The 24,300-nt window shown below is 41.2% G+C and overlaps 1 protein-coding gene across 7 annotated transcripts in view; it reads right to left on the bottom strand.

The window, feature by feature from the left end:
* LOC125022862 (protocadherin-15-like) overlaps nt 1–24,300 on the bottom strand; it is a 217,664-nt gene that overhangs the window by 97,360 nt on the left and 96,004 nt on the right. For all 7 annotated transcript variants that reach the window (XM_047609811.1, XM_047609812.1, XM_047609813.1 and 4 more), the window contains exons 16-19: nt 20,933–21,034; nt 11,139–11,271; nt 9,375–9,454; nt 6,451–6,544 (exon numbers count right to left, since the gene is read on the bottom strand). In XM_047609811.1, the coding sequence (XP_047465767.1) occupies nt 6,451–6,544; nt 9,375–9,454; nt 11,139–11,271; nt 20,933–21,034 (409 nt within the window). The remainder of the gene's footprint in view (nt 1–6,450; nt 6,545–9,374; nt 9,455–11,138; nt 11,272–20,932; nt 21,035–24,300) is intronic.

The following is a 24,300-nucleotide window of genomic DNA, read 5'->3' as shown; positions in this document are numbered from 1 at the left end:
ATAAAATGCTAAAAATACTGTGTACTGGTCACAACTTGCAAAATATGACAGTTATTTCTGTTTCATTACCTGATAAATGTACTTTATATACCCTACACTCAATCACATCAATTGTACAATGTTTAAAGCTCTATCCATCTTTGTTCTTAATATTCAGTCAGTAGTCTTGAGTTGGTGATGTTGTGCATGTCTGTGGTGTGTGTGTGTGGGCATGTTGCAATAAAAATTGAACACGATCTGCCCGCACGATCCTCGCAATCTACTGGTTGAATGTGATCTAAGTACTGGGCACCCCTGCTTTAGAGAGTTGCAGGGGGCTGGAGCCTGTCCAAGCTGCCCATTAGGCTACAGGCGTACACCGTGGAAGTTGCCAGTCTGTCATTAACCGCATTAACACACATCAAGAAATGGTGAAAAAAGTTTCAACCTTTTATCAAAATGTTTTGTCATATGAACATCTTAAAATCCAATCATTTAAAACTAAACTTCAGAAAGGTGTCGCTTCTATGAATAAGGTTGTATTAAACTTATTTTATTTCACTGACTTGTACTGGCTCTCATTGTAAACACAGGTGTAGTATTTACCAGAAAATGTTCATCTCACTTCTACATCTGTGTTGTTTAGTTTCATAAGTCTGTGTGTCGGTGTGACTCCCACATTCTTGCTACCAACCGAGAATCCGACCCACAGTTGAAATAATGCCCTACAGACGTTCTCTGATGAGACCAGCGAGATCTTCATTTAACATATTGTGATAGAGATACTGTAAATTTAGGTGTAATCATATTAAAATGAATATTACTAGAAGCCAAGTTGTATTTCAATATACAGTAGTGGTTTCTAGCAATATTGATTATTGACCAAACACCTAAAGAAAGTTGGCACCGTGCTACTTGTACTATTTTGTAAGGTACAGAGATCTTTTGGTTTCACACACAAAGTGAACATAACTATGATGTTCTTCGTATCCTCTTCTCTGACAAACTGAAAATAATTTTTTATCCTCTGCTAATTTCAATTTTTTGTAATGCCTTACATTAGCACCTTACAGTGAAAAGTAATGCATTACAGTAATTGCATTACTTTTGTGACGCATTACTCCCAAGAGTAGGAAGTCTGACATTAAACTACACTGTAAATTTCGCCAACAAAGAATGGAAAAAAATCAACAAATATAGACAGAATAGCAAGGGTGAGGCAGGAGGAGAAAAAAAGCTGCACGGAGGTCACCGGTTCCACCGTTTCCACCGTTTGACTTTCAAGTGCAGGAGAGAGGCATCCAAGATTTGACTTACAAAGGAAACTGGGAGGAGGAGGAGAAGGAGGAGGGAAACGAGGGAGAGCAAACTGAACCGAAGGTTCATACGAGGAAAAGCAGCATGTGTGGGTTTGTGCGTGGGAGGGTGACAATCACTGAGGTGACAACAGGCTATTGAGGTTGGCAGAGCACATGGTGATGCAAGTAATTTGAGGTTAAGAGCTCACAGTTGACGAAACTGTTTATCCGAATGTCAGCACACGTAAAGAGGAATGAGCTGCGATAAGATGAAAAGGAAGGATGTGAGCAACGATGGCAAACACGCACACATGCACCGAGACAGACAGAGAGTGATAGTAGGCTGTGTTCTGCTCTGCAAGGCTCCCCGCACATCACTTTTCAATAGTCGCACATCTCAGGGTTTATTATCTCACCGATACCGTGGCCGCCTGCCAAACTTCATTCTCCTGGATACAGCATATTTCAGGGGTTATATGCATCAAGAGTTCAACTGTATTATTTTTAGTGATGCATTGATATTGGCTGTCACAGCCGATATCTGATCAAATTCATCTTATATTTAGGTATGTATATAAAAAAAAAAGATCTATTGGTGGAAAAATGTGGGAAATATGATTTGTGTTGGACAAGTTTTAATATTGTTCCAATAAAACACTGCAAATACGTGTGACCAGCCTTTAAAACAAAAGATTCAGCTGCATATAGTTAAAATAATAATAATAATAATATTTTTATTAGTGTGAAATCAACTTTAAAGAAGTGGCATATTAAGTTTAACCTTGAACAGTGTTGGCGCATCAAAACAGAAAAAGAAAACGTTAGGTCTAGAGTGGACTTTTAATGTTTTTAGCATCCACAACGTCACACACGCTAAGCATTGTGGGAGATACGGTACATTTCCCTGTTAATCACGACCCCGTTTCCAATTTATGACCAATCGCAGAATAGTTGTCAGACACCACATGAGAAAAAAGTTCTTACAGATTGATGAGTCGAGAACACGCTTTAAAAATGAGGCGTATTCAGTTGTTGCAATCTACAGCCTCACCTCTAGGTGTCACTAAATCTTACAGACTGGTCCTTTAAATAGTTATTTCTTATGTGGGAAAGTACGGCTGAGTGGCACACCAAGATTTTGGAGAGTCACTGAATTAAATTAAATAAAGTTAATATACAAAGTTAGCATTTGCTGGCATAATGCTACAGTACAGTACAGACCGTCTGATGACAGCACACTGCCCTGCACCAAAGCTCAAACTGCATCCTGCACGGCCCACTGTCCTGACAGTCGACCTGGTCTACTGCACCAACTTGTTGGGCCCTCACCATCTGTGGCAGGATGATGGATTCACTGGCCAAATAGCCAATTAGGCACTTTGTAGCCTGACACTCACAACAGCACTTTTAATAATGTGGGACACAAATGTGTGTGTATGTGTGTGTGTGCACATATGAAGACACCCCAAGGCCTTTTGGGTGATGCTGATTAATGGACCTGTATAAGCCAACTACACTCCAATCTTCTCTTCTCCTTATTCTGTTTCTTTCTTTCCCTCTGTCGCTCTGCAGCCAGTATCATTCCTCTCTTGTACAGTACATCCTCTGACTGTATAGTAACAATCCTCTCCCTTTTTTTTCCCCACACATCTCCCGATGGAAAAAAAATATAATGGCGTGTCAAACAGACAAATGTCCAAACTACTTTTAGCTATTTTCTGACGTGGGGATCCTTGGGGCACAAAGATAATACACTGAAGGCTCGTTTAGGGTAATGCAGGCCATAGATGATGTGACCTACGCATTTATACTTTTTTTTTTTGCTGATGTGTCTACTTCCTGCTTCACTTTCAACAACTGGGACAGAAACTTTCACCGAAAGATGAGTCGTACAAATACTTGAGCCTCCTGAGTTAAACTTTCATCGATGCGTTTTATCTTTATTGATGAAAAACAATCATTTGGAAAAACTGCAGATATGGAAAAGCAGACCAATCACAGCTCTTGTGGTCTGGTCTACGTTGTCACGTAGTTACATTCTGGACATTTCTCTATAGCTTTAGGGTCTGTGTATGATCTGGGCATCGATAAGGTTTTAATGATACCATGCCATTATCGATTCCCTTATCAATCCCACCTGTGAATCTTTGGTCTAGAAAAAGTAGGTGTTTGTGGTTTCATGTAAAGAACTGAAATTTTATTGAGTTTCTAAGCAAGAGATAAGAGATTGTGTACGAAACATAGGAAATTGGTCAATGTATCCTCACTAGCTGAGACTTCGCTCAGATAGCTGAGATTATCGAACGCATGGAACTCTCTGTATTTAATACCTAGGTCATAAGCATTGCTGCCTTTGCATGAAATTACAGAGCTTCTTCCTCTTCTTTCGGTTCATCTTCTTTTGTTTTATAACAGTTTAAAAAACAACTTTTTGGTGCATTACCGCCACCATCAGAAACTGAGAGGTGAAGATCTGTCACGAAAAGTATTGATGAGCATTAAGGCAAATGATGTCAATGAATTGACACTTGAATTACACTTGTGACATTCTTTCTTTCTAAATTGGAAATCTAATATTCTTCCCAGAAATGTGTGTTGCTTGTTAGGATGCTTTGCTCTCAGCTCCATGGGGTTAAAGTTTAGATACTGGGCCGCCCACTCTGCGTTTTTAGGCTTTGCATCTTGTTTTATCCTGAGGTAGTTCCGGTAGAGGTTGGACTAAAGTTTTGGGTCAATATCTTGCTGTAGGGCGAAGCCTTGACCAACTATACCAGATGATGCTGTTCTAAAACTTTTGACCAGTAGTGTTTATGTGTGCCTGAATGTTGGTGTGTCTCAAAAAAGGCTTGTGCATGGACAATTGTTAAGGTAATAACAGCCCCTTACTTCTCCCTTTCCCATACATATCGTGCACAAGGCTGCGTGTTAAGGTCACAGCGTTATTATCTCCACAGAGGATCTTAAACCTTACCTCTTGTGTTAATCGATTTGTGGATGAAGGAGTTATTGAAGAGGAAAGAAGAAGGTTTTAATGTGAGAAGAGAAGACGAACTAGAGAGTGAAACTAGAAAGGGGGAAATGATGAAAGTCAAAGGAGCAGGGAAGAAAGAATGGGGGGGTGGCAGTCCACCATGTCAGACAGAAAGAGCAAAATGTGAGATTTAACTTTTAAAAAAGGGAAGCAGTGACCATCAAAGAGACAGATAGATGAGACAGAAGAGGGAAACTGACTCCGGTGCTCCAAGAGCAGTTAGGTAAGTGAGAAATTGAGTCAAGACTCCTTTAACCTTGCAAAATGCCTCTTGTTATTGTGTAAATACATTCCAATAAGATAACTTATTTTTTTGCAGATTTATTCAGGAGCCCCGCTGGGCTGGGGAGGCGGAGTGAAAGGCCTGCAGTCACAGAAAGAAGGGAAGGGGGAGGGAGTGAGTCATTTAAAACAGGAATAATGACGCATATTTTCAGACAGCCTCTGCGTGCAGACATTGATATTGTTCGGCTGGATTGAATTATGAAAAGTGCCATAAAATAGTTGGATATGAAGTGGGGGGAACAAAAAGAGGAACTTTAAGAGCGAAGTCTGGCTTCTCACTCATCTGCTCCCTGTACTATTAGCGGCCGGTTAGGAAATGTAAATCTGTGAATGCCTATTGTGTCCCACTTGCTATACAGCTACTTCCATTATTTCGTTATGTTATCTCTCGGCTTTTACTCCACAACTATCTTTAGAATCCTTTTCAGGCGATGACGAGTGAAGTCTGGAGCCAACATGCATCACCGAATAATGGCTCTGTGATGCTTTGCCAGGCCTTCAATGCAGCTGTCTTCAGCGCCTTTATTTTAGTCTCAGGCAGCTCAATTAGTTTGAGATCGGGTGAGTGACACAGAATGTGCCACGTCTTGACTTTTAAATTAGTCCAGGGTTGTTTTCACACTGTGTTTTAGGTCATTGTCCGTCTGCACTTGTGTCCAATCAACTTTGATTCATTTGGCTGAATCTGTCGGATTCTCTCTGACACTCTCATCTGACGTCTGTTCTGCATCACATCGTCAATAATTTTCAGCCATGCTCACATCTGTGTGGATCCATTATACACCGATAAGGCACCTCCCTAATATTGTGTAGGCCTCCCTTGTGTCTTCAAACTAGTTGTGACTAAACTGTAGATCATCCCACAGATACTTGATCAGTTTGGGATCTAGTGAATTCGGAGGCCAGGTCAACACCTTGTTCTGTTCTTCATGTTTTTTTTGAGTAGTTCCTAAAGTGTTTTTGTTGTTGCATCCTACGTCCCATAGAGCAAGGGCCGTGCTTTGCTCGTACCTTTGTTATTTGTATTTGCGAGGACAAAAAATTGCGGCCACTCTTTAATTTTAGAGGGCGGGCTCATCTATCCGGGGGGCGGGACAAAGGCAGCATCCACTACCAGAGGGAGTGGTTATTTCCCTACATGATGTCAAGAAGGGAAAAATCTCAGATCCGCCACACATTCGCTAAAAAGTGGAGCAAACAAGTGATGGAAGTGACAGATTTTTTCACGTGGGGACAAATTTTACCGTTTATGAAAGTGAATTTTGCATAATATGGGACTCTTAATGTTGTGGCTGACACACAGGCCATTCTTCCAAACCAATAGCCAATTAGCACAAATTTAATAATCCTAAGATTTCCCATCTGAGAGGAGAGTGTCACCCGTGCAAAAATATTTCTTATTTTTCTTGGGGATGCTACAACACAGTGAACTTTAAAGTGCCTGAATCTGGCCCCGCCAGCTGAAGACTAATGTAAAACTGCAGTAAACATCAAGAACCAGTGTTCATCTCTAATATTCTGCAAAAAAAAAAACTTTCAAGGGTGTTTAGTGGGTTTGCTGAAGCACTTCCAAACGCTTCAGTGAATGCATCTTTTTAATGAATCCTAGTCAGTCAGCACACTGAATAGAACTGCTCTGCACACCACTAATGACAATTATCCCCCTCTCTCCCTCAAAAAAAGTGCCTCTAACATCCCTGTTTTCACATAATGCCACAGCTGTTGTTTGTGGCATTTCGCTGTGAAGGATTTAGAACCCCTTCCAGAAAGCCACTCAGTTGAATTCCACTGGGGATGTGAAACAACTCAAGGAAAGACAACCGGTTAATATCTGTGCGGTGCAGCTGAGTTTCTTACTCCGTCTGGGTGTCCGTCGGCGGCTGTGACCACCAGGGTATAATAATCCAGAGTCTCCCTGTCCAGAGGATTGTCCAGAACCAAATACCCAGAACTGGACAGAGAAAAAACAGAGAGTTCCGGTTAAACACTCTATGCTTAAGATATTTAAAACAGAAGAAGAAAAAAAAAGAAAAAGGATTTGAAAAGATTAAGAACAAAACATGGGTTTTCTTATTCAAAAAAAAAAAAAGACAGAGCTCATAAGTCAAGTGCCAGACATTTGTCAGTAGTTAGAGATCGAGGGGATAAACTTGAAACCGTCTTCTGTGTTTTTTTATCCACACCACCTTGGAGAGAACCTTTTCAGATTTTGCACCGCATAAAATTCTAACACCCACAAGTTTTAGCGTGATTATGGGTACTTTGGCAATGCAGATGGCACCTCATGCCTATCACCTCACCCACAGCAGCATTAAGTAAAGCTCTCGGGTGCTGTAGCTAAAATGGCTCAGTGAGTGATTACGTTACTAAACACACCATTTCTTAGGTAACAGTCCTTTCACAAAATTGGAAGATCTGGAACAGCATCAACACGCGGATTCCCTGGGAGGTATTATGAAAGCACGACATGGAAAAGCTGACAGATTACTGAGCAGCTCCCTGAACTTTCAGAAAGCATGTGAATCTGTTATTATGTCGTATTTGCACAAACTCAGTGTTCAATCAGAGGCGAAGAGAAATGTAGAATTTAAGGGCGACTGATAAAAGCATGAGTAAAAGATGTACTCTGGAAGATGTAATTCTACTCTTCAGGACTTCTGCGTGATCAAAGCAGAAACCTCTGACGTTTGCCTGGATTGATTGCACTTTTAATTTCCCAGTGAAGATTTACATAATGATTGAAGTGTTTTTAATTTACGCCACTCTCATAAATTAGAAATCTCTTGAAATGTCTCCAACTTTAGAGTCTAGGAAGGCGTGTATTGATGTGCAAGAAACGTATGTGTGTAGATGTTATGAGGTTGTCTTGAACAACAAACCGCCATCAGTTGTTACAGGTACACTTGCACAAAGTCATTGATTATAGAGTACGGTCACAAAGAAAAACACATCAAGCTTATTTCTCTTCGTAATCGGAAGACGTCCAGCATTGACATCAGCTCAGAAGTGGGAGAAACCGGTAAGACCCAGGTTCACCCATCTACTGTCTGGAGACGTCTGGCCAAAACTGGTCTTCATGCAAGAGCTGTAGCCAAAAAAAAGCCAAACCTCTGACATGGAAACAAGACCAGGAGACTCAACTATGAGTGAAAACATAGGAACTTGGGTGAAGAAAACTTGCAGTGGGTCCTCTGGAAGTGATGAGTCAAAATTTGAAGTATAATAGTTTGTTTGCAAAGGGCTAAAGAGTGCTAAAATAATGAGTGTCTGCAGGCAACAGTGAAGCACGGTGGAGGCTCCTTGCAAGTGCACGTTGCAGATTTGGTCAGGAGTGAGGGTATCTTCAGTGCTGAGACATACAGACAGACGCTTATCCACATGTAATACCATCAGGGAGGCGTATGATTGGCACCAAATTTATTCTGCAGAACCTCAGAAACCCCTAAACGTACAGCTAATGCCACGAGGAACTATCTTCAGCCTAAAGGAGAACAAGAAGTTCTGGAGGTGACGGCGTTTTCCAACACAGAGCCCTGATCTCAGCATCATGGAGTCTGTCTGGGATTATATGTAGAGACAGAAGGACTTGAGGAAGCCTACATCCACAGAAGATCTGGGGTTATTTTTCCAAAGTGTTTGGAACAATCTACCAACAAGTGTAACTAGAAGAACTGATGCTGTTTTAAGGTCTGAAGGATCTAGATTTCTCTTCCATTCACTCACTGCATTATATTTACTGATGTAAATGAACTATTAACACGTCATGCAAACGCTGAAGCTTATCTCCTAATTTATGCCAGTTTTATTACATTTCACCCTCACGTTCCCTCTGCTAGCTAAGATTTGATTGGAAATGTGTGGAGGATGGGCAGTAAACGCTCACTGTTCAGCGTGAACCCAAGATACCTCTAAATTATTCACACACCACTGGAGATAAACCTCCACAAAGCTCGGAGCTTGCATTTTATCCTAATGCAGGCTGTTTTATTTCTGTAATCACAATCATTTGGCCCTCGACGTGTGTTACATCAATGCCAACCTTCTTGCACAACGAGCCCATAAAAATAATCTTGAGCCAATTTACTGTACGTTGCATGGCATGTTGCACCTGTGCATTAGATAACGGTTTGGCTCGTCGTCTCAGCGCCATAATGCTGAAAAATACAGCTATATTTCTATATCCTAGAAAGCACAAATAAAAACTGTCCCGTTCAGTTGAATCTGTTCTGTTGTTTTTTAGCTTAATTTAGTCTTGGATAGACTTTTATTGATCCACAAGGGAAACTGCTTGGTCACAGGGGTTCAAAAAAACACTCTTGAAAACCACTAGTACAAATAAAAACAGTTAAAAAGCTTCATTTTAAGATTAAGTTAAAAAGAATAATAATAAAATAAATAAACTGATAGATCTGCTTTTAAATCATCCAGTCAGTAACATTTCATCCCTCTTTTTTTTACCCTCTTCTTCTCCTTCTTATCTCCTTTTCCAACCCGTTTAATCTCATTCTTCCCTCTTTCATTCCCATCCTTATAATTCTACCACCTCGCTTGCACTCAATTTTTTCCTTTGTTTCTCTCCCCCCTCCTCCCTCTAGCAAATGTAGATAGGATCTTACCCTAGCACCAAAATGCATTTTTAATGAGCAATAAATGAACAAATACAACAAAGGCCTCCAGAGTGTAGATGTGTGTGTGTGTGTGTGTGTGTTTGTGTATCTCTTTCAACAAGCTCCAGAAATTTGATCAAAAACCGATGGCATTAAAACTGTGGCGACACTTACTTCTGCTGCAGTGCAAAATGCCCATGGATGTCTCCGCTGTGGATTTTGTAGGTTATGGGGTCCCTCTCTCGATCCGCTGCCTTAAATTAAACAAAGAGACGCCCACGTTAGCACACAGCGTCTTATTTTCTGGCTTCAAATTCTCCCTTTGTAGATATAATGTATACCGCGGATTCTAAGCCGGGGGCATTTTCTACTTTTATTAATTACTTCTGGAGTCGCCGTGGGTTATGTAGTAAGAGTAGCTCAATTAATTTACTGATTATATACCCACATATTGAGTTGACTGTATCCCCTGAACAGCATGGCTGTAATTTAAATAGGACAAAGGGTTGAAATCATTAGCTAAGAGCAATTTGTAGACAACAGAGAACATTCAATCTAATGAATAAAGCATCTGAGTATGTGGCTGAAAGTACTGCACTAGTTGATATGGTGAGCTAGAAGTAATGAATTTAAAACACCTACTTACTAATACCCCCACCAAAAAATTACAGTGCAAAAGAGCCTTGTGACAAGTTTTTATTTAATTAGGGGTTACGCAGCTGGAACCTTAGGAGCTAAGGAGCCACGCCCACAGTCCCATCCCAAAATTGGTCCAGTGCCACTGTAACTGGTGGAGGTAGAGCAGGAGATTGGTTATCGATACCATGGCTCCACTCTTAGGCCACACCGATCAGACTCTGACTCCAAACTCACAATATCACCCAAAGTGTCATAGTTTGACCAACGCAAGGAAGTGTTGGCGCCTCGTCCATATTTATATACAGTCTATGGCCAAAACCATATGGACGATGTGTCTCCACTTCCTCCCGTTGGTCAAACTGATGCTAATATTGTGAGTTTGGATCACATTTCCTCTAAACTCACTCTCGTTTTTGTTGAATTAATGCTACACTCACGTCTACCTCACCAGTTACAAATAAATAAAGAAATATTAATTTATTTTCCTACTCCTACAATCCTAGGGCACACCCAGGCACAATCCCAGGGCATTTGTGGAGGGGTGACCATTGCAATTGTTTGTCATCATGATAATATATATATATTTGATGTGCACCTTAGTATTTTGGTTTGGTCCCATCCACTAAAATGGAAGGGGTGGGGTTTATGACCTATACTGCTGCTAGCCACCAGGGGGAGCTCTACTTGTCGATGCAAGGAGAAGCAGGGACGGAAGTGAAAACATGATAACAAATCTTTTTGATAACAAAAAGACAAAAATTTGTATAGAGGGCATGGATCGACATCACGAGGCCACGCCCCCCTGAGAGGCAAAAACATGGTGAAATGTATCAGTAACTGTGGATTATCAGATCAAATTAAGGAAAACTGGACTCAACAATGATCCATACGGACTAGAATGGATTTGGAAAAGTGCATTAGCCTCAGTTTCAGTTAATTTAGACGCTATTAAAGTCTATGATTCAAACTAATGCTGCTAACCTCCATGATCAACTGTCACTTTTTGCCGCTCAGTGGCCGTAACCACGGAGACTTCGCTCGCCGTGACGTCACATTCAAACCCTCTACACGCCCCCTAGTGCAAGATGAGTCTTCAACATTATTAAATGTCTTTTCCAGCTGTGGGAAAACTAAAATACCCTCAAGAATACCGACAAAACAACTGATTTAGTTACTGCTGCACTAGATACAGTTTTGGAGGTGATGTGTAGTGTCAGCCACGCCACATATAATACGTGTGATTGGATATCATGGGCTGCGGAGGTTGATGACCAGCGGCGTATATAGTGCAGAGTGTACCTGCAGATTGAGCAGCGTCGCTCCAGTCCTCATAGCCTCACTGATCTCCAGGTTGTACTGTTGCCGTGGGAAACGAGGCGGGCTCTGGTTGTTAGGGGGCAAAACTTCAATATAGACCGTAGTAATGGATGACCTGAAGAGAGACAGAGAGAGGGATGAAAAGACAAAACAGAAATGGGTGAAGAGACTGGGGGACAAAGAGGAAGAAAGTACCAAGACACAGACAAACAGAAGGAGGGGGAGGAGGAGGGAGGAGGAGAGCACATGAGGATAGTCGGTGGAAAAAAATAATAATATATCAGTGTCAGAGAGGGTGAGTGTCCTGTTCTTTAAGTTTAAAGTTGATGGCTGGTGTTTGTTTCTTTGCGCTTCATGCTGTGTTTAACTAATCAATAAGAGCACAAAGTCAACAGCTGTGTAAGTGACAAAGAGACGAGATACTGTTTCTTTTTGCAGGGTTTAAACTTTCTAATGTTGACTTTAGGGGGGAAAAAAAACAAATAACAGAATCTGCTGCTTCAGTAGGTTATGTGTGCAGATAGAGAGGAGGAATGCTCACTTTTCAGGTCATTTTGTTCTGATTAAAATTAATTCTGCACAGGGTGATGCAGAATCTGTGCTCTTTATTATGCAGAGTTATGAACTGTGTCATGCACCAGAGCCCACCCAACTTTAATACAGTACAACACTGTTAAAGGGTTTCTGTGCATGTCAAGAGTGAGGATGAACGGATTGATGACACATGCTGTACTGTATATAACGAGGTTAATTAAACGGTGGATTAAAAGTTTTCAAAAAAAAGTAGTTAAAAGTAAATGAAGTGAAAGAAAATTGCATTGAGTTTGTGAGTAGCATCTGATGTTGGATCGTTTTTACACAGTGCTACAGCTTCACCCACTCAATAAGCTGCATTCACACATTTTAAACCGACATCACACGGTTTCTTTTTCCCAACAGCTTGTCACTGTAATAATATTAGCAGAGATGTTTGTGGTAAAGACGGTGTCCTCGTGTCCCAGTTAGTCTTCCTGAAAAGACCTGATTACCTGGGCAGCATGTTTGGATAACTACTGTCTCCACTGGCGACAGCTCGACCAATTATTTTACATAATTATGTCAACAATTGTGATCCTGAACGCATCCTCTCACAAGAGCAAGCTGCAAGATGAATCTGCAGGGACCACAGGTCGTGGTGGTGATGGGAACAGTTTTCTGCGTTACTAGAAGTATTCCACGGCTCATGCTCATTAAGTCCTTTCTTTGTGCTTTTGTTTATAAATATATATCTATTTTTTCTGTCGTTTAGCTTTCTGTTTCTCCGGTTCAATCGAAAACATTTATGAGTTATTGTGCAAATGGGAATGAAGAAGAAAGGAACAGAGAAGCAATTAAATGAGAGAATAATATACAAATGTGCTTTGCAGAGACACAGGAGGACAAAAAGACAAATAAATGGAATAAATATGGTGTAAAATAAGACCTACGACACCTTCCAAGAATTATTCTACAAAAAAAGTTATTTTCCAAATTTCTGAAAAGCCATTATCATTCCAGCCTTATTACAAAAAAACACCTATTTAGGACAAAGTAAACTAAATCATTGACATTTAGGAGCTCGTTCATGGTCTTTTCTGGTCTTTTTTTTTTGTTAAAGCTAAATCTCTGAAGTTTCTATCACAAAAGTCAGAATCACTCCAAGTGCTATTGTTCTTGAGTAATCATAGTTGGCACACAGTTAAAAAATAACAGTTTGCCTTTTGTTTTGAAAAAATAAAATAAAATAAAAAAAATGCACTGACTATTATCAATGAATCTGAAGAAAATCATCTTCCCAACCACATATTGCATCATGCAGCATTTACTCAAACACAACTTGTGTACAAAGCTCTGATGGTTCAAGAAGCAAGCACACATATACAGTTTAAGCAATACTGCATCCTGGTTTAACAGGTTCATAAATGTATGAATAATAATTAATGGGATTTCTTTTTCTAAACGTCGAGGAAACAGAAATATTATATGATAACATTTATATTATTTTAAAACTTTACAGTGTGTGTTGCAGTGTTTCCACGTGAAACCAGAAACATGAATATTCCCATGATCACTGCTCCAGGTTAGACCAACAAGGAGAAAACCTGCCAAAACATGACAGATGAAAATAACCCTAAAATGCAAATGTTGTGTCATGTCGGTCTCTCACAAGCGCCTCACACCATCATTTTGATTTAGTCGACATAAATGATGACTTCCCTGATCTGCTTCAGGTTTTCTTCAACAAACAGGATGAAAAGCATCTTGATTTTAACGCCGAAAAACGTGAACACACACTGTAAATCTGGAGCAAAAAAGACAATCTGAGGAACAGGAACATGATGCTATGATGCACCCGATTATTGGAATCGGGTGCATCTTAATCGGCATCTTATTGCAAGAATATTTCATTTAGTATCATAGAAATATAAGTCAATCATTGCTTAAAATTCCACTAAAAGATGGTTGCACAGCAGGAGTTGACACAGACTGGGTCAGCAGCGTTTACAGGTCTCACTATGCTCAATAATACACATCCTCATTAATTACACTATTACGTTTTGTCAGGTTGGTCGTCACTGACTCGTTATAAACAGGTTGGAAACAGTGGGATTTGCCCCCATTTCCCAGTCTTGACTGAGTCTTTCCTCATCCAGAATTCCAGGGCAAGACACCGCAGGGATTCTGACTGTGCTCCAACTTGGTGAGCGAGGCTGACTTTCAGACAAGGGTGAGAAGGGGAGGAGGGGGGAGGGAGGGGGGAGGGAGGGGGAGATTAACTCCTACTCAAACTGGATCATCGACTGAAAAAGCCAAAGAACCTCGAGTCTGAACAATAGCCCGCGAAATCTGTTTACGTTCACAATAATGAATAAATAAAGCAACAAACTGCAGAAGTGTGAGCCGCCAGAGAGAGTGAAAAGCCGGGCTTTTTTATTAAAACTATTCAGACGGCATTATTGATGAAATGTGCCGATGGAGTGGAGATTATTCGGTTTTCAGTGGTTTCTATGCTAGTTAGGGCCTTCCTGAAACTTGCTGCACTCCAGCGGAATAAAGGCTCTTTGCAAACTGTTTAGTCCTGAGTTTCTTTAGTGTCGAGTGGACAATCACTGGGAGACGTCAGCGTCGTCAGCAGCACTGGAGCATCACAGGGGACTGTGCTCTCCCCTGTAAACCTTCAACTTCAACTACAACATAGAGTCATGCAGAAGTTCCATAGAGGGTTTTCACTGCATGTCATCAATCAGGAAGTCGCCATGTTGGAGGCAAACAAACGTACAAACTCAAGTAGATCGGGGGAAATGGTGAATTACTGTTTTTGGCTGGACCAGTTGGAAAGACCGCGAAAAACACTTTTATAGTAACAAACTATGGGAAAAGTTATCAGAGGAAAGGAGGTCTGAACATCTGAATTTGCTCGGCCCATTACTTGTCAGTTAAATGAAATGTTGATAGCTGCGTCTCTTAACTAATTTTCTAGTATAATGATAATAATGTAATTCATAGCTATCAAGCTCCTTGTTTGTTCAAGTGAACTTCACTGATTCCAGCAGATGGGAGCCATCCTTTTGATAAAGGTCAAACGTTTTACCTGGAACACAATGAGAAACACAGCAGGTTTAAGAATCAGATATCAATCAGTAAAGCCACATGTGACAGCTTGATATAAATTATATTATCATCATTACACGAGAACATAAGTTAAGAGCCGCTGCTATCAATATTCCAAGAAATGGGCCGACGTTGTCCACACTTTTGCCTTGCTTCTGGTTTAGCTTCGCTAACCAGAAGCACGTCCTTTAGTCTGATCTTGGCATTGTTCTCTCTGATTTGTAATAACTAATATTCCAAATGTTTTGCATGATCTGCCCGGTTGGTACAGCCAAAAAGCAGGAGGACAGGAGCAGGAGAATCTGGTGAACAACTTCGTCTCATGGTGCGAAGGGAACCACCTTCGGACCAATTCAGCTAAAACCAAGGAGATGGTAGTGGATTTCCGGGAGTTCCAGGCTCCACCTGCAGCCTATAAATAACTGGGTCTACAGCTGGACCACAAATTGGGCATGTCAGCTAACACAGTATACAAAAAAGGTCAGAGCCGTCTCCATCTCCTCAGGAGGCTAAAGTGGTGTAATATCTGCAGGAAGCTGCTGGACATGTTCTACCAGGCCATCGTTGCCACTGGCCTCTTCTGTGTTGTCGTGTGCTGGGGAGGCAGCACTAAGAAAGAGTGCGCCTCACAGCTGGACCTCCATCTATCTGTGGGTGCAAAGGTGCAGTCGTGCATGTGTGCATCAGCTTATTCTGGAAAGAAGGCTGTTGTTTTAGCACAACACTCGCATTTGTGAGAATATGCTGCTGCTCGCATCAACCCTGAGCCACCACTCAGCCTCTCGGCTCACACAAAATAAACCTGCTCATCTCCAGCCTCCTAGAGTAATTTGGGGGTCCAGCAAATCATTATTGGCTTAGGTGAGTGTTCAGGTGAGTGGCTTTGTCACAGAGTGCACTTTACCGTCCTATCTATGTTTGTCTGAGCTATCAGCACTAAATTGCTGCTCTCCACATCGTCAAAGGCCACTGGTCTGTGTCTGTCTCACAAGGTTTTTGGAAAAATACTGCTTTAAACGATACGAGAGGTCTTTATATATCGTTACCCGCACACATGCATAATTATGCACACAATTACTTGATGTATCATTTGCTGTAAGTGCTGTCAGAATAAGACAGGGACGCGCAAGGCTGGGAGTTACAACGAATAACGTGGGTTTGAATGTTCTGCACCAAAGTTCAGCTTTCTGTCAGAGCGCACTCTCAACCCAGTTCAGTAATTATGAGGCAGGTACTAATCCCAGTAATCCTCTGTTACTTCTACATTTTGCAGCGGGATTATTCACTGTCTTCTTAACAGCTGTTTGATGGAGGGATTCATATGGAGCCCTCTGCATTAAGAGGACAGATTACTGCAGGGTGTGCGACTTTGACGGTGCAGGAGCCGGAGGAGCGAGGTCATGATCTGCACCTGCCACAAGAGGGAGAGTCTTCATGTGTTGAAACAGTGGAGACTGTAGATGATTTGGAGATTGCAGAAAGGTATGTCTGACTCAGGTGGGTCAAGTAACAAAAGCATGTTGGGTTTTCACTGCAGTTCCTCAAATGGTCATTTGAGTCTGGATCCAAAAGTTCATTCCCACGGAAAGTTGTGTGTCTGCTTTGCTTGACTGTTGAATGAAACAAAAACTTGATTGTAGAATTATAGAGATCAAGCACAACATTATGTCCACCTGCCTAATATTGCGTAGGTCTCCCTTGTGCCTCCAAAACAGTTGTGACTCATTGGACAATGGACATGGGCCTTCTGAGGGTGTCCTGTGGTGTTTAGGAACAGGATGTTGTTAGTGGGAGATCTAGTGAATTTGGTGGACAGGTCAACACCTTGTGCTCTTCATGTTTTTTTTTTTTTTTTTACCTGTTTCTAAAGCGTTTTTCATGCTGTTTTACTGCTGTAAACCATCAAGGAGTGTCATTGCTATGGGGTGGGAGGTCCTGGTCTGGTCTAGGTGGGTGCTACATGTCTAAGTAACATCCACACGAATGAATGCCAGGTCCAAAAGTTTCCCAGCAGAACACTGAATTATCACAAGATGGTCAAAGATATTTACTTCTCCTGTCAGTGGTTTTAATGTTGTGGCATATGTTGTTGTCCTGACATTTAACTTTAAAACATTCAAAAGATGAGGCGACCACGACTTCTGCCTCATGGAAGAAGGCGCTAGTTCACCTCAGGTTCATGCTTTTCCTGCTGTCGCTCTTCCTCTAACAATGAGTCAAGTGCCTGGTCACAGTCCATTAAATGCACCTTACTTATACTATATGTGCACAAAGAATGATGAGATATCAAACATAACTAGATCCTGTGGAAGCAGTCAATCAAATGGTGAATTTAAGCTCTTCAGCTGGGTTCATATTTGTAAATCTGGTGCATCGCCACCCACAAAGCTCACTGCACGTCGCTGCTTCCAGTCAGGTGGAAGTGTAAATTAGACCCCTGAGGATAAACTGTTGTCATTATTCTTGGATGCATCTAGCCGTTGGAATCTAATCAGAATGAAATATGCCTCTCAAGGCGAGGTAAGGCTGTCCTCAACATGAAGATGTAAAGCCCAGATGCAGAGATGCAGACTCATTAAGAGGTGCTGTCTCTCGTGTTTTGTTGTTTTGTTGGAGCCCAGCAGGTGGAGGATGCAGCCTTCTACCTGGGTACCGACCCATAGTTTCAACGTATCAGGAAGCGGGGATGGATATCGATTTGTCATGCAGGTTATGATTTCGACTGAGATAAAAAGAGGGGGGGGTCTGGGGAAATTTGAGGACAATCTTTGAGCCAATCACTGGAACCGCCTCAATCTGCAGCAGTTCACATTCTGTATTGATTTGGCAGCTGCCACATTGGAGCCAAATACATATGACTCCAGTTTTTGTGGAAGATTGAAAAATGTTGTTGGAGAAAGAAATCTATGGCTAACCCTAATCCTAACCCTAACCCTAACCCTAACCTCCTAACCCCAGACGTAAACAACTCACATCATATAATGTACATATTCAAAGATCAACAGCTCTACACACAAGATATTATCTGCTCTGCCAAACTGGGTTAAATCTTTAAACAGCAATAGGCTGGATTACTTACAGTCAATGTGCGAACGGCCCATTTTGTGTTGCTTCATAAATGCTGAGATGTTTAGGAATATTTAATTTGGGTTTCAAAGATATTAAAGATATAAAAAACACGAGCACAACAAGTTGACAGTAAACTTCGACTAAAGCTGAGTTCCAGAGAAAATGTTCATTAGTCTTAATCAAAGTTTAGTGATTTTTTACAAAACTTTAAGTTTTAGTCGACACAAAATCTTTTGTCAACTTTTAATTAAGACATTAAGTCAAACTGCAACTAACAAATGTAATTTTGGCAGCCATTTTGCATGTCATCTACAGTCCAACTAGAACATTTATTTTACTTCAAATTAAAGAGAAAACTAAACACAGATGTTCAGAGGTGGTGCGATGCCTGAACTCATGTTCCCAAGGACGTACTCAGAATTATTTTTGTGGTAATTAAAGTACAAACATAACGACGTAAAACCACTACAGGGTGAACACATTTAGACACAAAATAATATTTTAAATCTTAAATTGAAGCTTGAATGTTTTACTGTTTACTTTGTATTTGGATTTATACACAAGAAGGATTCATTCTAGCTACTACATTTATGGACATTATTAGTCAAATGCTAAATGCTAATCCATTACCCCAGTTACTCTGTTTAAATATGTCACTAAAAAGCCAGAAGGAAATAAATCTGATTTAGATTTTTGTTAAAAATGTATAAAGTTCAGTTCAAAGGCTTGCAAATGACTTTGTCCGCAGCCTTGATCATACTGATCATATGCTCCTTCCTGCTTCTCCAAACTGAGACGGTGCCAGTCACTTTCTTCTGCAGGTGAAACACTATGACTATGGGTTAAATGGTCTGCTCCATTTGGACTCAGAAGCTGGAATTTCAGAGTTCTGAGTTGGAATTTTTAACTGGTACGTCCCTTGAAGTCGAATTTTTTACTCAGAAAACCGTAGAATCCTCACTAACCCCCGAGTTGAGCTTCCAAGATGGCCGTCCCATGTGTAAACAGTAGTTAGAAGCTCCTGTAATATTCCATTTATTAGCACTTCTGATTAGTTTTTGTTGCATTAAAGACAGTAATTATCCACATACATGTGTTTAAATGCTGTTACAGAGTAATTTAAGTTTTTCATGTGTTATATGGGAACTGTAAGCCCATGTTGCGCTAACAATGGCTAAAAGCAATAGCCTGGTAAAACCAAAACAGAGTCAAACACCATCATGGCAAACTGTGATTAATAGTGTATTTTCTTCTACATTTCAATTAAACAACTAAAACTTTTGAATATTTTTATAGATTTCTGCCTCGCGCAGTCTGGTAGATTTCATCATCAGTAAGTTATCTATTCCGTTTTACATCTAACATTATAGCAATAATATCAGTTGATATCAAGATTTTTTTAGATGCTTTAATTTCACTCTGCTCTGAACATGTTGGAAGTTATATTATGTCAAGGGAAGAGCTTTCATGGATGCAGTCATCTAGTTTTCTGACTTCTGTACCTGGAACACTGATAACTTAGGTGTTACATCATTCCCCCTGTCAAATTCCGCTTTCAGACACCAAATTATCCTGTAATGTACATAAGGGGGGGTGTCATTCAGCCAGGTGGCTTGGTGTGTCAAGTCTTGCCACTGATTTGATTGCAAGGGACCCGGCCATGGACATAACAGAGCAACAAGCTACCTCCTCAAACTAACTTCCGTTCATACAGTTTACCTAAACAGAAATAACCCTTTCAGTGTTTTTCCTCAAACAGAATCCCGATCAACTGTTCCCGTGTTTGACTGATTGTTCCTTTTGTTCTAATCTCCTTGTTTGCAGCGGCTTCGTTGTCCTTCCTGCAAGGACATGGCAGTGATAATTTATCCTTTTGTTGAGCTTTTCCCCAGCGCAGAGCACAAAGAGCTGCGCCCAAGTGTGCCGCGAGTATCACAAAACAACAGGCAGCTCTTCAGGCTGGTGCCATAGCTTTTTTGTGGCTTTTGTTCTCACCGATGCCAATCCCTCACATCCCTTCCCAGAGTTCTCCTCCTGGTGTTTTTGTGTACGATGATATGCAACGAGACAAGAAAACAGAGAACTGTGCGAATAACAAAAAAGTGGGACAACGCACATCAGTAGATTGGTGTTCAACGCACAAAAAGGCACACGACTTCTTCCCCCAGTGGGTTCATTTATACGATATTTCTTGAGTCAAGTTGAGACAAAACACTCGAGGAATCAAACTCTCTGCCAGAGCAGCTGCTGCTGCATCAATCCGCGGGTGCAGCGCGAGTCGACGGCGTTCCAGTGGGTGAGCGGTTCGATGCTTGAATTTGCTTCTCTTCTCAGATATTGCATCGCAACAGCTCAAACTTGAATTTAACAACTCAACTGTTCTCTGTCAGCCATCAAATCAATACACGCGGAGTTTGGAAAAATATTAGGAGCGGCCTGCCTTTTTCCCATGAAATAACGCGAGCCGGGGGAACGGGCTGGAGCTGTGATTTGCTAAAAGTTGGGGCGTCTTATTGATTGAATTCATGAAGTTTAAAATGAAGAGAGGAGCAGAACGCAGGAGACAGACGGAAGGAGAGACACAACAACAATGAGAAACTCCATCTAATCAACTCTTTATCCTTTAGAATGGCCGTGGTGCATTACAATTTGTTTCTTTTTTACTCTCTTAGATGCATCAGTACCTTTTCTGAAATGCAGACAGTGTAATTTTCTTTCTGTCCTCTGATACAAGGGTATCTGGTAGTGAAGTACCCTTTTATTACCTTTCATCCTGCCTTGCTTCTTTCATTCTTACACTATCCATTTTCCTCTCCCGGACTCCTTTCCAGCCACTTTCCAATTTAAAACTGTAATTCATGATATAGTTTAAAAAAAAAAAAAAAAAAATGAAAACGACTCACCTGAAAATGGTGAATAGATGGAGAAAGTGGCAGGGAGCGAGGAACAAAGAGAGAGGTGGACTGACAGCGCTGTGGGAGTGTCTGACAATGAGTGTGGCAGCTCGGGAAATCTGGTGACCTTTCAAGCATCAGCTGCAGACGGACAGAGGAAGCGGACAGGGGAGAGGCCCTTACCTTCGGTGAAGTACGGGCCCGTTGTCCGTGGCTTCTACGGTCAAAGCGAAGCTCCGTCCGACGGCGAGCTCAACGCCCGGAGCCACGGTAATGACCCCAGTGCTGCAGAAACAGTTCATTTAAGTTGAATGTGAGCAGTCGGCGCGCCATCACAGCACATTTCATTTAAATACCACCAACTTGGCTCGTTCAGGGATAGGGATGGGCATCGACAACCTTTTAAAGAATCGGTTCAGTTCATCGATATCATTAGCCTTCATGTTTATTGATACTTTTCGTACTGAATCTTTGCATTCCAGTCCGGATGGTGGCGGTAATGTACCTTAATGTCGTTTGCCGACCATCATAAAACAAAAGAAGAAGAAGAATCTTTACTCAAAGCACGTCGTTCACATCACATGACGACGAGGAAGGCGCCACGACAGAGTGTCTGAAGTGACTTCACAACTTATGCAGCACCGTCATTTCAAGCAAGGCCAGAAACAGCACCAACACGATGAAGCATTTGTTGACGATGCAAAGTGCCATGAGATCCAGTGCCTAATTTCCTATATGTTCTCTTACACAAGCTCTTATCTCTTGTTTAGAAACTCAATAAAATTTTTGTTGTTTACACAAAACCACAAACACCTACTTTTTCTAAACCAAAAATTCACAGGAGGAATTGATGAAGAATCATATCGATAAGGAGAATCAACAGTGGCATCATTAAAATCTAATCGATGCCCATCCCTGTTCAGGAAATCTCCAGATATACAGACCAACTGCCACAATGCATGGATGTACAGTACATGAGCAGAAACCAGAACATGCATTTGATTGAGACATTAGCTGCATTTCCATTACAGTTTTTTTTTTTTTTTTTGCAAAATATTTCTGAAATTTGTACGTGTTTCCATTGAACGGTGTTTTGCAAATGAGCTGTGACTCTAGTGAGGTCGTGTCTTGCGATAACCCATATTTCTCTTAAAATCTTCCCTTTGAGGAACATCAACTTCAAATGAACTGGTCACATGACCCCCTCTATCATGCAAAATGCAAAATATGCTTTTATATTGATACGACTGCAAAACCACCTCACGAGAGAGTAAAAAATGTTTTTAGCTTTAGATATTTGAGCGGTTTCCATGACCTGTTTTTTCTATTGCAATAATTAGGTTTTGCGCATTTCTAGGGGGAATAGAAACGCATCAACTGTCTGTAGTTTCCCAGAATGACTTTTGGAATAAGTTGAATGGCCAAGGGGTCGTTTACGAGACCATATTAGGCAAATCGCTATGAGTGAGTTGTTGCAAAGATGTTGGTGCTGGGCAGGTGTTTGAATCAATCTCTAATAGGCGGTTTATTCTTCTACGTCAATTTGATGCCATATCTGTGGTGAAAGCCCAGACCCTTGGTCGACCCTAACACCGTAGCCTCACGTGCACCTCCCCAGAAATGTAACGCCGCTTGGAAACCGCATCAATACGAGAAGATCGAATCATTCAGGCAGGAAGTTCATCGTTGGAAAACATAGTGGATATGGGTGATTTTCAAAATAAAATACTATGTGCAAGTCTTTTAATTTGAAACATCAATATGACATATTTCGAGTAATAAAGCAAAGTTCGCTTTAAATCTGAAACTAAAACAAACTAAAAGGATCCTACATGCATTCCCCTTTTTCTCCATCTAAATTTCTTAAACTATTCTATTGCTTTATTTCCCTTCACACTTGCCAACCATTCAGGTTCCTGCAGGGGGGTCATCTTACAGACATGCAGTGTTCATACAGCCAAATAATTGTTTTGTTTCACTATTGTTCTCTTTAACCCTTTAAGACCTAAACATCTGTCTTCAGTGTGTGACTGAACACGGGGAAGTTGCACTTTCTGGAACGAAAAAGCTGCCATTACGGTAATGACGACGCACCGCTGCTGTTGGCTGGGAGCCCCAGGAAGAGAGCTGTTTAGTGGGATTTGTTGGTAAAAATGAAGGTAGTTATACTCTTGAGATGTCACGAAGGTCTTCCAGACAAAAGCGCAACTTCCCAGTGTTCAGCCACACTTTGAATATCGTCAATAGCCTCAGTGCCGTAAACGAGCCTCAACTCTGAAGCAACAAAGTTGAAGCAACGACCAATGAGACGGTCGAGCTGGTACGACTTCATACATTATTTAAAATGTCCTTCGCAGTGTTTTTCTTCATGACCCTGGTGAAGGCTACGATTCCAAATGCATCAGCCTAATAAAGTTATTCCATTTACTACAAGTGCTGCTGGAGTCTTGACCTTCCTACACTTACTTTCCACCTCCATGCACCTTGGCAGCAGGTGAAGTTGGGCCAGAAATATTTCTACAGTGTCTCACCTGTCATCATGAAAAACAATAATAATTTATTTCAATCATTTTTATAGTCAAAAGTGCACAATCTGTGTATTTCTTGCTGAAATGCAGGAAAGAGACGCCGTTGGCCACGTCTCAGTCTGTCACCAATATAACGATCGCACGCACTTAGGTTTCCAAAGCCTCTGGAATGTATTTCATGTATGTGTGTAACCTATTTAGTCCTGCTAATCTGACTTTTAAGCAGTCAGAAAGCTCAAGGTGAAGCAGCCTTCATGGTATTGCTCAGCTGTTCCTCTTCTTCTACTCTAAATAAAGTGAACCGGTCGCAGTCCATTTATTTTTATCTGTTCTCCGATCGACTGCCCCAAATGGAAGATTGTATAAGCTATCTAAGCTATCTAAAATTCTCAAAATAATGGGAGAGCTTTTGTTGAACGGCCCGCATCAAAAATGGATCGAACCATCAGAATATTTAAACGGCTCAATATTTAGATTAAGGTCGAGATTTGGTTTTAAAAATCAAATATTTGATTTGTTTCTCGTTCAATTTGTGTCAAAACTGAAATCCATTTGATTTGTTTTTTCACACACTCATTCGTGCTGAATGATTATGAATGAATGGTGGGACTCTGTCTCTTTCCGGTGCACTAACATTGTTCCTAAGCCAAATGTGACCTGTGCCTATGTATGCGTACAGAATTCTCATTTGAGACATGAAACATAACCAGTGTGTCGGCGCGGAAGCAGCCAGTTGAATGATGACTTTAAGCTACTCCATTGAGTTCATATTTCACCTCAGTGCACATCACTGAACAGTGGGGACGGCTACAGTTGACAGACATGTGATGCTAACAGAGTTTACCAAAGATTTGCTTCAGGAAAACATGGTCTGCACCTCTGGTAAATTGGGGGAAACTCTGGGAAATGACGTCCCTGCTTTGTGACTCATTCATTCATTCATTCAGTCGATGGGCTGCAGCCTCTGTTCACCGTGATCCCAGGTGAACCCGTGACCCTTCAGTCCCAAGCTGCAGCTCTAAC

The sequence above is a fragment of the Mugil cephalus genome, chromosome 16 (assembly GCF_022458985.1).
Source record: "Mugil cephalus isolate CIBA_MC_2020 chromosome 16, CIBA_Mcephalus_1.1, whole genome shotgun sequence".
NCBI classification, from domain to species: domain Eukaryota; kingdom Metazoa; phylum Chordata; class Actinopteri; order Mugiliformes; family Mugilidae; genus Mugil; species Mugil cephalus.
This window is presented reverse-complemented; position numbering and strand designations above follow the sequence as displayed.